The sequence below is a fragment of the Vitis riparia genome, chromosome 4 (assembly GCF_004353265.1).
Source record: "Vitis riparia cultivar Riparia Gloire de Montpellier isolate 1030 chromosome 4, EGFV_Vit.rip_1.0, whole genome shotgun sequence".
NCBI lineage: Eukaryota > Viridiplantae > Streptophyta > Magnoliopsida > Vitales > Vitaceae > Vitis > Vitis riparia.
Window position 1 is genome coordinate 958177 of NC_048434.1, and position 18122 is coordinate 976298.

The window sequence follows — 18122 nt, forward strand, 5'->3', positions numbered from 1 at the left end:
TTTCTCCAACAGCTCCGAGAAAAAAAAAACCCCTTGCTGCTGCCCATCTTTTCTCATTTTTGTTCACCTGTCTCCCGTCCCCTCTAGCCGCAAAAACCTGCCCATCTCGTCCTCTCTGGCCGCCCCAAAAAGGCTCATCCATATTGTCCCATGGCCGCCCTGTTTTGGCTGCCACCCCTAGCTCCTTCTCGGTTCTGAAGAAGAGAGAAAAAGAAAAAAGGAAAAGCAAAAGAAAAATGAATAAAATAATAATCTAAAAAAAGAAAGCGCCCTGCTGCTGCTGAGGGGGTCTACACTATTATTTTTTTATTTTATTTTTTTGCCGCTCCTCAAATTAAGCTTCATGCCTCAAAGATGAAAGGGACCACCAATCACGCATGATCTCACGGTCAATGGTTAGATTGGTTGATCACAAAACACCGAGTTCATTGGTGGTGGACTCGTGGCTCCTTCGTAATTAATCCCAACACACAGGTCACTTTGTAAAATTCAGTAAAATAAATTCTGACAGCCCACCAGATTTTGAAATTGAACCGTTGGGTTCCATCTCTTTCCCGGCCATCTTCCTCCCTCCCCAGTGTCCTCACAGAGAAGCCGGTGACGAACTCAACGTCACAACAATGCCTAAACCACCCTTTTTATTAGCCAAAATTCCATTCCCCGCTCTGTTTCTCCTCCTAGTCCTCTCTTTACCCTTTCAAGTAATTTCCCAAAATCTGGACGATGAACGACCAATCCTACTAGACGTTAAACAACAACTAGCAATCCCCCCTCACTCCAATCGTCGAATTCCTCATCCTCGCCCTGTGATTGGCCGGAAATTACATGCATCGACAATACCGTCACTGCAATTTCACTCCGCAACAATACCATCACCAAGAAAATTCGGGCCAGAATTTGTGACCTCAAGAACCTTGTCGTACTTGACGTCTCCAACAATTACATTCCAGGCGAGTTCCTGGATATTCTCAATTGTTTTAAGCTCGAATATCTCCTCTTGTTGCAAAACTCCTTCGTGGTTCCAATTCCAGCTGATATTGATCGACTTTCACGTCTCCGGTACCTAGACCTCACCGCAAACAACTTCTCTGGAGATATTCCCTCAGCAATTGGGTCTTTGCTTGGAGTGGTTGTTTCCTACAACAATCTCAGCGGGGAAGTGCCAAGTCCCTCGGGAATTGCACAAGTTTGCTCACAATTCAGCTTTCCAACAATCGCTTTTCAGGCGAGATTCCTTCCGGCATCTGGACATCCCTGGACATGGTATGGGTGACGTTAGCTGGAAATTCATTCTCGGGGGCACTTCCAAGTAGATTGGCAAGGAATTTGTCCAGAGTGGATATCAGTAACAACAAGTTTTCTGGTCCAATTCCTGCTAAAATCTCTTCTTGGATGAACATAGCCGTGCTCAATGCCAACAACATGTTGTCAGGAAAAATTGGTTTGATATTTTTCCCAGTCCGGTCCAATGGCTGTTTCCCAGTATTCTCAGCCCTATGTTGCCCCTTCTCCACCGCCTGTCCATGTACCTGTGCCACCGGTCAAGATTTCAACCATTGCTCCTGTATACCCAGCTTCGGCTCCTGTTGCTGGTGTCTACTCACTCCCTCAATATCAGCAGGTGAGAATTTTCTTTTTCTTTTTTATTTTTTTGTTTGTGGTTTCAATGCTTGAACTTGGGGTTGTGGGTCCATGGGACTCAAAAAGTGTTGCTTTCTATTGCAGAGTTGCTTTCTATTGTGAGATCAATAATAGGTGGAAAAACTTTTCGAAATAACAATGAAATGAGCAGATTTGGGAAGGAAATGCTACATTGAAAATGCTAAACATGGGACTGTTTCAGAAAGAAGTTAATGTTTTTCCTTTAAGGGCATAATTTTTTCTTTCCAGAGATTAGTTGTGTAATGCTTGGGTATGGTACCATTCATGTTTGTAATTTTGTGGCATATGTAAACAGGCTCATCAGTTATTCCAAAGGGATGCACAGACAATCACACCTGAAGCTCTCGAGAGTGTAAAAGCTGCTCTTGCTAGAGCACAAAGCTGAGACAAAGAAGAGAGCAATTCCTCGTAAAGTTGCTGGCCAAACTTGGGAGGATCCAACACTTGCGGATTGGCCAGAAAGTATGATTCATTTTCCCTCTTATCTTGCCCTTTCTTTTTGCATGATTGCACATATTTGGTGAAAATTACTCCTAACTTCTAGAAATTGATATCTTTATAGAAGAACGTAGTGCTTCAGATAAACTGGAATCTGTGTAAGATGTTGTAGAGATCAAGTCTTAAGATTTTTAGTCCAAGGTCAAAAAACTAGAAAAGCTCTCAAAAACATTAAATTGTCATTCTAATTGGATATTAATTTTTAAAATGTCATCAGAAGTAGAATGAGAAAAGCAATGAGGTATTAACACAAAAGGTGTGATGTTATAATATTTGTGATGTGCTCACTGTAAATCTCCTTACCAAGGATATGTTTTTAAATTTTCCTATTGTTACAAGTTAGATGCAAAAACTGTGGTAAATGAGGAAACTTAGAGATCTTGATGGTATGTGTTGAAGGAGAGTGTAAAATGTTGGGACAGAACACACAGGCAAGCTTTATTTCATTCAGATTTCCCTTGAAATCATGTTTTCTTAGGATATTTTTTTCTCAATGGATTGTTCATTTGATCCTTGACCATATCTATAGTTATGTACATCATATCACTCACTCACACAACAGTCACATAACTTCACTGTACTCTTGTAAATTTTGGATATCAAAAGATAGACATTCCAAAAGCTATTTGAGGATGAGAATATAAGGTTTTCCAAGCTTCATGGAGAAATATCTACGAGGTAATCGATACCTTTGAACAACAGTGGGCTAAATATCATATTATTTTCCATTTTTAAAGGGACTAAAAGTTAGTTTTTGACCTTAAGTAACTTTCTCTAGGTTGTTTATACATCTCTCTCTCTCTCTCTCTCTCTACGTGTATATATATATATATAATCAAAGTGTATGGGCAGAAAAAGCAATTTGTAGCACTAAAATTGCTTGAAAAAATTCTCCAACAAAAAAAGTAGTTGCTGATGTGGACTACTGGAAGTGTGGGCATAAGAATTGATTTAGGTTTTACTTACAATCAAATTTTGGTCTTCTCTAGATCTGCTTCGGCTTTCCTTAGAAGGATCAGGTTCAACTTTCTTTCCTTTGCATTATGGATGAGTTGATTTGGGCCATGTTGAGGGTATTGGTTCAATCTATGCACTTAACCTTTATCCATCCAAAGCCATTGTTTACCCCTAATAAAAATATCATAACTGCCTGTTTGGTCTAGTGAAAGGCTTTTGTAGCCATACGACATGTCATACAGGGCCAAAACATCCTATCTATTGTTATAACTTGGTTTGATACTCTGTCACTGTCATCTTTTTTTAGGAGTATGACTCAAAACATCCTATGTTCATCCAAGAAGAGATTTCAGCAGGAATTGGACCAGAAAACTTGTTGTTACTGATATCCACTCTGGACAAATTCCTTGCCAATCTACTTGGAAGTGCCCCCGAGAATGAATTTCCAGCTAACATCACCCATACCATGTCCAGGGATGTCCAGATGCAGGAAGGAATCTCGCCTGAAAAGCGATTGTTGGAAAGCTGAATTGTGAGCAAACTTGTGCAATTCCCGAGGGACTTGGGCACTTCCCCGCTGAGATTGTTGTAGGAAACAACCACTCCAGAGAAGTTGTTTGCGGTGAGGTCTAGGTACCGGAGACGTGAAAGTCGATCAATATCAGCTGGAATTGGAACCACGAAGGAGTTTTGCAACAAGAGGAGATATTCGAGCTTAAAACAATTGAGAATATCCGGGAACTCGCCTGGAATGTAATTGTTGGAGACGTCAAGTACGACAAGGTTCTTGAGGTCACAAATTCTGGCCCGAATTTTCTTGGTGATGGTATTGTTGCGGAGTGAAATTGCAGTGACGGTATTGTCGATATATGTAATTTCCGGCCAATCACAGGGCGAGGATGAGGAGTTCGACGATTGGAGTGAGGGGGGATTGCTAGTTGTTGTTTAACGTCTAGTAGGATTGGTCGTTCATCGTCCATATTTTGGGAAATTACTTGAAAGGGTAAGGAGAGGACTAGGAGGAGAAACAGAGCGGGGAATGGAATTTTGGCTAATAAAAAGGGTGGTTTAGGCATTGTTGCGACGTTGAGTTCGTCACCGGCTTCTCTGTGAGGACACTGGGGAGGGAGGAAGATGGCCGGGAAAGAGATGGAAACCAACGGTTCAATTTCAAAATCTGGTGGGCTGTCAGAATTTATTTTACTGAATTTTACAAACTGACCTGTGCATTGGGATTAAATTCCGAATGAGCCACGACCAATGAAACTCGGTGTTTTGTGCTACTTACAGTCGAGACCATACAACTTGGAAGCTTACTCAATTCCAAAAACTGGATTTCGATGAACACAACACATTGTCCAATTTGACATAAAATAATTTGATCGGACGTGGTGGGTCAGGGACAGTATACCGAATTACTAATAACCGCTCTGGTGAACTCCTAGCGGTTAAAAGGATTTGTAATAATTATAGGAGATTGGATCACAACGTTCAGAAACAATTCATAGCAGAAGTCGAGATATTGGGCACCATACGCCACTCCGATATAGTGAAGTTGTTGTGCTGCATATCGAATGAAAGCTCAAGCCTTCTTGTTTGAGTACATGGAGAAGCAGAGTTTGGATAGATGGCTTCATGGGAAGAAGCAGAGGACATCGTCCATAACTTTGTCTTGAATTGGCCTACAAGGTTGCAGATTGCCATCGGAGCTGCAAAAGGCCTACGCCACATGCATGAATACTGTTCTGCCCTGATCATACATCGAGATGTAAAGGCCAGCAACATCTTGCTAGACGCGAATTCAACGCGAAAATTGAGGATTTTGGATTGGCCAAGATGTTGGTCAGGCAAGGGGAGCCCAACACCATGTCAGAAGTTGCAGGCACTCACGGATATCTTGCCCCTGGTAAGGCCATCAAGGCCCTCCTTTCCACATATTTTCATTTCCATAATGTATGGATGATTTTTATAATACAATTCTTGTATACTTGGATGACAGAGTATGCTTATGCAACAAAGGTGAACGAGAAGATCGATGTATATGGCTTTGCAGTAGTCCTGCCTGAGCTGGTGACGGGGAGAGAACGCAACGGCGAGCACATGTGCCTTGTAGAATGGGCATGGGATCAATTCAGAGAAGGGAAAACCATTGAGGAAGTGGTGAATGAGGAGATCAAGGAACAATGTAACAGAGCACAAGTGACCACTCTCTTCAACCTAGGCCTCAGGTGCACTCAGACATCACCATCCGATAGGCCCACAATGAAGAAGGTTTTGGAAATTCTTCAACCCCAGCAGGGCCCTCGAAGAAAGAAAAAGGACCATGAAGTTGCACCCCTGCTTCGAAATGGCACTTAACCCACCACTCAAAAGCATAGCAACAAGGGATCAGACAACGGAGATGACGATATCTTGGTTTGAAATTTACAGTTTGTACATTAATCTCATAAGAAAGCTAGTAAATTAAGCCAATGGCTGGCTTCCCTAGCAAAATGCATGGTACAAATGCGTTGTTTCTTCACTGGAGTCTCACGCAATTTTGTTTCCTCGATGGTTGAAGGCCACTGTGCTGTCTACCAAAGAATGTCTTGTTTACTGTAAAAAAATAATCAAAGAAAATTAAATATGCATGTTGAAATTATTTATTCTTTATGTAGATAGAAAATAAATGAATAAAATAAATTTAAAGAAATATATAAAATAATTTAATAATATTAACTATGTTTTCTATTTTTTTATTTTCTTTTTCTTGTATTTTCTTTTAAATTTTTAAGCACCAAATATTAAAATTACATTCTTAAAAAATACTAAAAAAGAAAAATATTAAGTAAAATAATTCTTTTCATATATGGTTTAATATAAAAACACACCAAAAAAATCAAATATAATTAATAACTAGTAAAAAAACTTATATATTTTAAAAATTATTTATTCTTTATTTTAAAAATAAAATATATAAAATCAATTTATTAGTATCAAATCTCTTTTTGGTTTCTGTTTTCTTTAGAAATTCTAGAATTGAAACTCAATATCAATATTTGAAATGTATGATTGAATAATTGTTGGTTTCATAATTGAAGAGTAGAGAAGAAAGAATGTATTAATCAAGTGGCTTGGACTCCACGGACAATTGATTATGACAAAATTTTACCATTTTTTGTGGTGCAAAATTTGTAGCATTGTTGCCACCAATAATTGGGAGAGGTCGCCCAATTTTCTACCCACCAACTATAATAGAAGAATAGATAATCGTTAATATAAATTCAAGCAAAAAAAAAAAATATATATATATATATATAAAATAAATAAATAAAAGATGAAAGTGAAGATTTTATTATAGTTAAATGAAAATTAAGGCTTTGTTGGAATAAAATTATTATTATTATTATTATTAAAGAATGAGGGTATCAAGATTTTGTTATAATTGAATGAAAATTAAGGTTTTGTTTGGATAAAATTACTATTATTTTCTGTTTTTCTTTAGAAATTCTAGAATTGAAAGTCACTATCAATATTTGAGATGTATGATTAAATTGTTGGTTTCATAATTGAAGAGTAGAGAAGAAAGAATGTGATAAACAAGTGACTTAGACCCTACGGACAATTGATTATGACAAAATTTTACCCTTTTTTGTGGTGTAAAATATGTAGCATTGTTGCCACCATATTTGGGAGAGGTTGCCAATTTTCTACCCACCAACTATAATAGAAGAATAGATAACCGTTAATACAAATTCAAACAATATATATATATATATATATATAAATAAAAGATGAAAGTGAAGATTTTCTTATAGTTGAATGAAAATTAAGGCTTTGTTTGGATAAAATTATTATTATTATTATTATTAAAGATTAAGGGTATCAAGATTTATTATAGTTGAATGAAAATTAAGGTTTTGTTTGGATAAAATTACTATTATTTTCTATTTTTCTTTAGAAATAAGTCAATATCAATATTTGAGATGTATGATTGAATTGCTGATTTCATAATTGAAGAGTAGAGAAGAAAGAATGTGATAAACAAGTGGCTTTAACCCTACGGACAATTGATTATGACAAAATTTTACCCTTTTTTGTGATGCAAAATTTGTAGCACAATAATTGGGAGAGGTCGCCAATTTTCTACCCACCAACAATAATAGAAGAATAGATAAGCATTAATACAAATTAAAGTAAAAATAAATAAAAAAATAAAAGATGAAAGTGAAGATTTTATTATAGTTGAATGAAAATTAAGACTTTGTTTGGATAAAATTATTATTATTAAAGAATAAGGGTATCAAGATTTTATTATAGTTGAATAAAAATTAAAGTTTTGTTTGGATAAGATTACTACTATTATTATTATTATTAAAGAATAAAGATATCTTCGGGATTTCTTTTTACACTAGTTGTTAAAAAGTAATTTTTTTACTACCATTTTTTAAAATATATTTGATAAATATTTTTTTATGAAAATAGTTTTTAGAGATTTTTTTTTTGTTTTTTAAAACAACTTTGATATGTTTTAAAATATTCTTTTTATAAAGTATTCCCAAAATAATTAAAAATATGAAAAATATTTTTAAAACTTTTATATTAAATATATTATATGCAGCTATTTTTCATATTTAACTTTTTAGAAAACTAAGTGTTTCTTTATTTTTCCCTTTGAGAACATTAAAAATTATTTTTATATGTTTCTTGAAACTCATTTAACTTATTTTTCTTTATTATATAAAAATTAAATAATTTTAAAATGTATAAATTTTTATTATTTTAATTATATTTGGTTTTATTTCATACTTTTCATAGTGAAAATAAACATAAGGAAATTATTTTTTTTAATATTTTTTTCTTTTTGTAATAATTTTTGGGAACCAAACATAGCCTATAAGTGGAAAGGTATCTCTTCAACAACTTATTAGTTTTGCTAACAACGAGTTTCCAAATTATGTCTTTCAATTAAAAAAAAAGAGTTTATTTATGATTTAAAGCAAGCTCTAAGAACTTGGTATTTATGGCTAGATTCAGATTAATTTAGGTTATGTTTGGTTTTAGAAAATTTGAAGAAAAATGGGAGAGAAATGAATTAGAGAAGAAAAGTGAAAGGAAAAAATAAATAAATTAAAATCAATAAATTATTTGTAAATATTTTTTCAAACTCATTTCATTTATTTTTCTCAATTATATAAAGATCAAATGCTTTTAAATTATATAAATTTCTAATTAATTTTAATTATATATATATATATATATATATATATATATATATATATATATATTATAGTAAAATTAAACAAAAAGCCATTTTCTTTTAACATTTTAAAGTATTTTCCGGGTGGGTGGGTGGGTTGGTTAGATGTCTCAATTTACATGGCTTGACCCAAATCTTTAATAGGCCCACTGGGCCAGGCCCATTCAGAATGGTTTGGACTCCATGATTGGTAGTCATTATCAATCACATAATGCTTCATCATCTACAATTTACACTTCTAGATTCTTCATTATATAATCATCATTCCTTTTGTTTTCCCTATTTTTTTTTAATTTTAATATTTACTATTCAAGGATTTTTTTTCACCACTTCTAGATTCTTCGTTTCACTATTTTTTATTTTTTATTTTAGCATTTTTCTACCGAAGGAATTTTACACCACTTCTAGACTCTTTCCCGTATTATCATCAATTCATCATTTCTCTTGATTTTAGTATTGTATTATTAAAAGATGTTTTTTTAATAAATTTTCATTAAATTTTAAAAAAATGGCGGCTGAGTAACTAAGAGTCCATTTGTAATCATACGAAGCATTTTTAGTATAAAAAGTATTTTTTTAAAAAAAAAAATTAAAAATGTGTTTGATTGTGATTATAGGAAGTATTCGGTAAAATTTACAAAATATTTTTAAATTTTGAAAAATTATTCATAGTATTAGAAAACCACTTATAAAGTGCATTTAATAGTGATTCTTATAAGTGTATTTAGTCTTTTTTTAACACTTTAAATTTTTTATCTGTTAAATATTATAAATGTAAGAAACACTTCCTAAAATCACTATCAAACATGTTCAAAGTATTTTTTTAGAAAAATACTTAGAGTGCGTTTGACAATAATTCTGAAAAGTGTTTATAATCTTTTTAACACTTTAAAATTTTTATTTTTCAAGTGTTAAAAAAACTAAAAAGACTTCTCAAAATCACTGTCAAACGCACTCTTAATATATGATTCTCCTAAAAATATTTAGGCTTATTTGACAACTCTTTTGAAGAACGGATTTATATCATTCAAAACAAAAAATTCGTTTGATAATAAAAAACTGTTTTTTATTTTTATTATTTTAGAGAACATCTTTTAATTATTTTATATTATTTTATAAGGGTTTTTTTTATAATATATATATATATATATATATATATATATATATATATATATATATATATATATATATACAACCATATAGAATGATTAAAAATAAAATACTAGACTTAAAAATTATTTTTAAAATATATTTAAAAATATTAAAGATGGGTTAAAAACATTTTAGGTTTCAAATGGGCTTTTGTTTTCAAAAATTATTTTCAAAAACTATTTTCTAAAATTATTTTTGAAAATAATTACCAAATAAGCCCTTAGTACTCATATATGAATTTAAAAAAAAAAAACAAAATGAAAATGATTTTTCAAATAAGCATTCATTGAGTGATTATCCAAAAATTATTTTAAGCTATTCTCCAAAATTTTTAAAATTTATTAAATAATTCACTTTTATTGAAAATAAAAAATTAAACTTCTAGACATTAAAACTATGTTTGATTCTCATAATGTTTGAAGGAAAATACAAATTATATATATAGAATGAAAGAAAAAGTAAAAGAAAATAAAAATTAGATTTAAAATTAATAAATTATTTTTATATATTACTTCAAACTTTTTTAAATTATCTTTTCAATAGATAAAAACTAAAATATAAGATAAGACGTGGATTTAAAATTTATGATCCAAATAAAATATCGAAAAAGTATCAATAATCAAATTTCATATATATATTTTCAAATATCATTATTTACATTATAATTTCATTAAATCTTATTATTTATGCCCTAATTCCATTTGCCTATGCCATTTTACTTTAGTCTCATTTGTTCATATGCTCATCCAACAACCTAAATTTCATTATATATATTTAGTAATTTAGATTTTTTTGTTTTTTATGTAATACTACACCTTAATATTTTCTCAAATTTGTATATATATATATATATATATATATATATATAAGTGAAGTTTGCTTCATTTATTCCTCCAAATAAAATACCTATCTTCGAGAGTCAAGACCACTTGAACCTGGCCACCATCTCTTGTCCCTTAATATGAGACATATTATTAGTGTTTTTTTTTTTTTTTTTATTCTCTGATCCCACTTTAAACAAAAGATAAGATAAGCTTATTAATAGGTCATGTACATATTTTGTTTGTTGTAATTGTTTTTTTATTATTTTGTTATCCTGCTACCGAGTTCTTCATATAGCTTTTATCTCTATATTTTTTTATTTAATTTTTTTTTTTCAACAGGAAAAAGGTTCTTTTCTTCTTTCATTTCCTTACTTTCAACTTAATACTTATTACAATATTATGAAAAGACTCACTTATCTTTATTGATGATATTTTTCTTAAAATAATTCAACTTTATTAAAGCTTACATTCTTCCAAAGTTAGATATAAATTCAGATTATTCCAAATATACTAGTGAGTAACACTCATGATTAAATTTTTTTTTTTTTTAAAAAAAAAAAACTTCTTCTTATTTATTTTTTTTAACATTCGATTGTTAGAACTTCAAAAAAAAACAAACTAAACAGACAAATGAGTACCAGTTAAAATAGAGAATAAGGAAACATTTTATATGACATGCTTAATATAAAAAAAATGAAAATATTTTTTTTTAAAAAAATAATCCTCGTTATGTGTTAAACAAAAGTACTAATATTTTTACATTATCTTATGTTGTCCATAAAATAACACAATAATTTCAATGGTTTGAATGCTCTCCAATTTTTAAAATTCATTCTCACACTTCCAAACAATACATACTAAAGTTATTTGTTCAATCCTAAAAACAAGAGAATATGTAAGTTAATGGATGAAAATTTGCTTTTTAACATAAGGATCTCGTTTAAAACTCATACATGTACAAAAAGCGAGACCAATCATGTCGCATCACATAAACATTTTAAGTTTTATCACTTTATACGTAAATTTAATTTTATTATTTTATATATTGATCTTAATTGTTTATATTTGATCTTATTTATTTATAATTTAATTTCATATATTTGTATTTTTATTCAATAACTTAAATCTTATGATATATTCTTTATCAACAAAAATAGATATCCATTTGATACCTAAGCTTTTTCTGATATTAATAAATATGATTTGACAAATTTCGCATTTTTTATTGATCACTTTTTTTTTTACATTCCATGGTTTGATAGCATGAATATGATTTTGCCACCAATCATATACTAAGTTGTGAATCTTGTGATACCCATTTTTCTACACCAACTCAAAAACTCCACTTTGCTCATTTTAAGCCCATATAAAAAAAGTCACCTACCACTCACTCATGTTAATCAATTTTAATAATTTTTATTTGTATAAAAATTTCATAAGCTCCAACGTGGCCAACATTTCATCGTGCGTGTAGACATGGCATGGGAATAAGGACAAGTCTCCTTTTTTACTATTCCTTGTTTGGACTATATGAACACTTGTGAAAGCAAGCTGCTGCTACTTCCACGTCCTTCAACAGAGCGTGCAAACACACTCAGTGACGCACACTCTTTTTTTTTTTTTTTTTTTTGTTATTTGTTTATTCTGTTTTCTGTTTTTATTTTTAAAGAAAATAGAAATCAAGTTTAAAAATATTATTTTTTATTTTTTATTATTTGAAAATTTGAGTTCAAAAAAGGTAAAAAAAAATGAAAATATTAATTTGGTGTTTTTAAAATTTTCTTACAGGAATGGTTTTCAATCAACTTAAAAATAGAAAAATTGTCTTTAGAATTAATTATAAAAGTATATTAAAATATTTTTTATATTATTTTGAAATAAAAACATAATAAAATGCAAAACAATAACATTAACACAGTGAACAAATACGATAACATATAGTAGTATATAATATATAATATCAATAAATAACAACTAATAAAATTGTTATATATGTTATATTGTATGCGTATTATGAGAGTTTTTGATAAATCAATTTACTATTTTAAAGTGTCTTAATAATTTGATTTAAATTATTAAATAAATTAAAACTTTGATAAAATAAATTAATATCAGAATTCAAAATTAAAATAATTTAAAGTATTAAATTAAAATAGTTAATTAACTTATTCTTCATTTTAAATTATTTTTATTAGATTTTTTATTTTAGTATCTAGTTTGTTTGGTAAAATTGAGTTAATATTTTGAAATTATTAAATTTACATGTTTATTTTTATTAATTTTAAGTAATAAATTTATTTGTTACATATTTGTATTAAATGTATTCCAAATATATAAAATAATTACAAAAAATTTAGCTTAAAGAAAATGAGTCATGGATATCATGCATATTATATAAATTACTATTACATATGTGGGTAAATAAGGTGGGGTGATTTAAGATTCAAAATAAATTTATTATTTTAATTTGATATTTAAAAATTATTTATATTTTTAAATTATGAAATTTAAATTGTTTTATTAAATATATTTAATTTATTTAATAACTTAAATCAAGTTATTAAGACATTATATTAATTAATTTATAAATCTTTATTTTCAGAGTGCCCAAAAATAAAATCAATAAATTTAGTTGCAATAGATTTTCCTGCACTGCAACGTTGGACACGACAGTTGAAGGAGCGTGGACTAAAAAGCAAAAGTGATGTGGAAAATGAGAGAAAAGATATGAAAAGAATATGCTGAGGTCACATGCCATTAGTAAATCGGAATCATTATCGTGGAAATGAATTTTCTAGTGGATCAAGACCAACTAGCAGCCACGACCCATTGGTCTAAATCCTTACCCTTTAACACTTTTTCAAAATTCTTAATTACTATATATTTATTTTAATAAAAAAATATTTCTTATACTTATATGTCATTTTAATACCAGATTTTTCTATAAAATAAGAAAAATTATTAAAAATGTTTTTTTTTTTAATATAATGATATAAGAATAAAAAGTTATAAGATAAAAGTAAGGAAATACAAAATATTTCAAAATCATTCATTATTTTTTCACACAAGAAATCATATTAACATCTTGGGAGTATGATTTTAATTTTATTTTCTTATAACTAGTATGTTTATATTAAAGTTAATATTTATTTTTCAAAGGTCAAAAATAATTTTAAAAATTTGCATTAATTAATATAAATTTCTTATGCAGAACTATTAGAAAAATAATTTTAAAAATTTGAAAATAAGACTCATATTATGAAAATATTTAAAAAAATATTATAATTTAATCACAAAGATAATAAGGAGTATGGTTAGGAAAAGAGATTTTATTTTGAAGTATCTTACATAGATCCAATAGATCAATATTTTAGCTTTGATTTATATTGATTTTTATTCAAATTTTAAACAAATTCATGCTAAAAAACCATGCTTGCTAAATCTAATCTTGTAATCTAGTGTTTTGTTTTTAGAAAATTTGAGTGAAATGTAGTTGAAAAAAATTAAGAAGAAAAATAAAAATAGATTTAAAATTAATAAATTATTTTTATATATTTTAAAAAATATTTATTTTTCCTTATCTATATAAAACTTAAATAACTAAAAATAAAAATCTAAGGTAACAAATCCACACCAACCAAAATTTAGGTCATTTGAAGCGTACGGTAAAACATGAGTAATAGAAAAAAATGAAATTAAGATAAAAATAAATAAATAAAATAAGATATAAAATAATAGAATTAAGATATCAAAGTATGCTTAATGTGTCGGAGATGAAAAGGACCACCAATCAAGCATGGAATCACGATCAATGGTTAGACCAAAATTATTTGATCCGTGTGAATAACACAAAACACCGATTCCATTGGCCGTGGACTCTGGCTCCTTCGTAATTAATCTCAACACACGGGTCAGTTTGTAAAATTCAGTAAAATAAATTCTGACATCCCCTAGATTTTGAAATTGAACCGTTGGTTTCCATCTCTTTCCCGGCCATCTTCCTCCCTCATTGAGAAGCCGGTTACGAACTCAACGCCACAAAAATGCCGAAACTAACCTTTTTATTTGCCAAAATTCCACTCCCCGCTCTGTTTCTCCTCCTCGTCCTCTCCTTACCCTTTCAAGTAATTTCCCAAAATCTGGACGATGAACGATCAATCCTACTAGACGTTAAACAACAACTCGGCAATCCACCGTCACTCCAATCGTGGAATTCCTCATCCTCGCCCTGTGATTGGCCGGAAATTAAATGCACCGACAATACCGTCTCTGCAATTTCACTCCACAATAAGGCCATCAGCGAGAAAATTCCAGCCACGATTTGTGACCTCAAGAACCTCATCGTACTTGACCTCTCCAACAATGACATTCCCGGCGAGTTCCCGGATATTCTCAATTGTTCCAAGCTTGAATATCTGCTCTTGTTGCAAAACTTCTTCGCGGGTCCAATTCCAGCTGATATTGATCGACTTTCACGTCTCCGGTACCTGGACCTCACCGCAAACTTCTTCTCTGGAGATATTCCCGCAGCAATTGGGCGGCTACGGGAGCTGTTCTACTTGTTTCTGGTCGAAAATGAGTTCAACGGCACCTGGCCAACAGAGATTGGTAATTTGGCGAATCTTGAACATTTGGCCATGGCCTATAATGACAAATTCATGCCCTCAGCCCTTCCAAAAGAGTTTGGCGCATTGAAGAAGCTGAAGTATCTGTGGATGACGGACGCGAATTTGATCCGCGAAATACCGGAGAGCTTCAACAATCTGTCGAGTCTGGAACACTTGGATCTCTCACTCAACAAATTGGAAGGTACGATCCCGGGAGGCATGCTTACGTTGAAGAATTTGACCAATTTGTATTTATTCAATAATAGATTGTCCGGCCGCATTCCTTTATCCATAGAAGCTCTCAACTTGAAAGAAATTGATCTTTCAAAGAACTATTTGACGGGGCCGATACCAGCGGGTTTCGGGAAGCTACAAAATTTGACGGGTTTGAATCTTTTCTGGAATCAGTTGTCAGGAGAGATACCAACAAATATAAGCCTCATTCCTACACTGGAAACCTTCAAAGTTTTTAGCAATCAATTGAGTGGAGTTTTGCCTCCAGCATTTGGCCTTCATTCGGAGCTCAAAAGCTTTGAGGTTTGCGAGAATAAACTAAGCGGGGAATTACCTCAACATTTATGCGCTAGGGGGGCTTTGCTTGGAGTGGTTGCTTCCAACAACAATCTCAGCGGGGAAGTGCCCAAGTCCCTCGGGAATTGCAGAAGTTTGCTCACCATTCAGCTTTCCAACAATCGCTTTTCAGGTGAGATTCCTTCCGGCATCTGGACATCCCCGGACATGATATGGGTGATGTTAGCTGGAAATTCATTCTCGGGGACACTTCCAAGTAAATTGGCAAGGAATTTGTCCAGAGTGGAGATCAGTAACAACAAGTTTTCTGGTCCAATTCCTGCTGAAATCTCTTCTTGGATGAACATAGCTGTGCTCAATGCCAGCAACAATATGTTGTCAGGAAAAATTCCAGTGGAATTGACCAGTCTTCGGAACATCTCTGTTCTGTTGCTTGATGGGAATCAATTCTCGGGTGAGCTTCCCTCCGAGATCATCTCATGGAAGTCGCTCAATAATTTGAATCTCTCAAGAAACAAACTTTCTGGCCCAATTCCCAAGGCATTAGGTTCTTTACCTAACCTTAATTACCTCGACCTGTCAGAAAACCAGTTCTCAGGTCAAATTCCTCCTGAACTTGGTCATTTGACGCTTAATATCCTCGATCTATCGTTCAACCAACTCTCTGGGATGGTCCCCATTGAGTTTCAATATGGAGGATATGAACACAGTTTCTTGAACGATCCCAAGCTGTGTGTCAATGTTGGCACTCTGAAACTCCCTAGATGTGATGCCAAAGCTGTTGACTCCGACAAATTGTCAACTAAATATCTCGTTATGATCCTAATTTTCGTTGTATCTGGTTTCCTAGCTGTTGTTTTGTTCACCCTGCTCATGGTTCGAGATGATAATAGGAAGAATCACAGTCGAGACCATACAGCTTGGGAGGTTACCCAATTCCAAACACTAGATTTCAATGAACAGTACATATTGACCAGTTTGACGGAAAATAATTTGATCGGACGCGGTGGGTCAGGGGAAGTATACCGAATTGCTAATAACCGTTCTGGTGAACTCCTAGCGGTTAAAAGGATTTGTAATAAAAGGAAATTGGATCACAAGCTTCAGAAACAATTCATAGCAGAAGTCAGGATATTGGGCGCCATACGCCATTCCAATATAGTGAAGTTGTTGGGTTGCATATCAAATGAAAGTTCATGCCTTCTTGTTTATGAGTACATGGAGAAGCAGAGTTTGGATAGATGGCTTCATGGGAAAAAGCAGAGAACATCGTCCATGACAAGTTCAGTCCATAACTTTGTCTTGGATTGGCCAACAAGGTTGCAGATTGCCATCGGAGCTGCAGAAGGCCTACGCCACATGCATGAATACTATTCTGCCCCGATCATACACCGAGATGTGAAGTCCAGCAACATCTTGCTAGATGCTGAGTTCAACGCGAAAATTGCGGATTTTGGATTGGCCAAGATGTTGGTCAAGCGAGGAGAGCCCAACACCATGTCAGGAATTGCAGGCTCTTATGGATATATTGCCCCTGGTTAGACCATCAAGGCCCTCCTTTCCACATGTTTTCATTTCCATAATTTATCGATAATTTTTATCATACAATTCTTGTATACTTGGATGACAGAGTTTGCTTATACAAGAAAGGTGAACGAGAAGATCGATGTATACAGCTTTGGAGTAGTCTTGCTTGAGCTGGTGAGTGGGAGAGAACCCAACAGCGTGAACGAGCACAAGTGCCTCGTAGAATGGGCATGGGATCAGTTCAGAGAAGAGAAAAGCATTGAGGAAGTGGTGGATGAGGAGATCAAGGAACGATGTGACAGAGCACAAGTGACCACTCTCTTCAACCTAGGCGTCAGGTGCACTCAGACATCACCATCAGATAGGCCCACAATGAAGAAGGTTCTGGAAATTCTTCAACGGTGCAGTCAGCACTCAGCAGGGCCATTGAAGAAGAAAAAGGACCATGAAGTTGCACCCCTGCTTCGAAATGGCACTTAACCCACCACTCACAAGCATAGCAACAAGGGATCAGACAACGGAGATGACGATATCTTGGTTTGAAATTTACAGTCTGTACCTGAATCTCATAAGAAAGCTTGTAAATAAAGCCAATGGCTGGCTTCCCTAGCAAAATCCATGGTACAAATGCGTTGTTTCTTCAATGGAGTCTCATGCAATTTTGTTTCTTCCCTGGTTGAAGGCCACTGTGCTGTCTACCAAAGAATGTTTTGTTTACTGTAAAAAAAATAATAAAAGAAAATTAAATATGCATGTTGAAATTATTTATTCTTTATGTAGATAGAAAATAAATTTAAAGAAATATATAAATAATTTATTAATACTAAATATATATATATTTTTGTTCTTGTATTTTCATTCAAATTTTTAAGTACCAAACATTAAAATTACATTCTTAAAAAGTACTAAAAAATATATTAAGTAAAATAATTCTTTTCATATCTGGTTTAATATAAAAACACACGAAAAAAAATCAAATATAATTAATAACTAGTAAAAAAACTTATATATTTTTAAAATTATATATTCTTTATTTTAAAAATAAAACATATAAAAACAATTTATTAGTATCAAATCTTTTTTTGGTTTTTGTTTTTCTTTAGAAAATCTAGAATTGAAAGTTAA

General features: G+C 31.9%; 1 protein-coding gene and 1 pseudogene across 2 annotated transcripts; both read left to right on the forward strand.

The window, feature by feature from the left end:
- The first annotated feature begins 987 nt into the window (after positions 1 to 987).
- Positions 988 to 17746, forward strand: LOC117913688 (receptor-like protein kinase 5). Of its 2 annotated transcripts, XM_034828741.1 has the most exons (3): positions 988 to 1094; positions 14851 to 17007; positions 17101 to 17746. In XM_034828741.1, exons 2-3 carry the CDS (start codon positions 14970 to 14972, stop codon positions 17475 to 17477), a joined length of 2415 nt encoding a protein of 804 aa, XP_034684632.1. In that variant the 5' UTR covers positions 988 to 1094; positions 14851 to 14969; the 3' UTR covers positions 17478 to 17746. The 2 variants fall into 2 exon arrangements, with proteins under 2 accessions (XP_034684632.1, XP_034684631.1); XM_034828740.1 differs by lacking the exon at positions 988 to 1094 and having other exon boundaries at positions 14313 to 17007.
- LOC117913689 lies at positions 3825 to 5769 on the forward strand (annotated as a pseudogene).
- Positions 17747 to 18122: the final 376 nt, after the last annotated feature.

Excerpts from the sequence above, each read along its gene's own strand:
- LOC117913688 (XM_034828740.1), top strand. The coding sequence starts at position 14,376 with ATGCCGAAACTAACCTTTTTATTTGCCAAAATTCCACTCCCCGCTCTG. Across the intron at positions 17,008-17,100 it reads TTATGGATATATTGCCCCTG|AGTTTGCTTATACAAGAAAG; the intron begins GTTAGACCATCA and ends CTTGGATGACAG.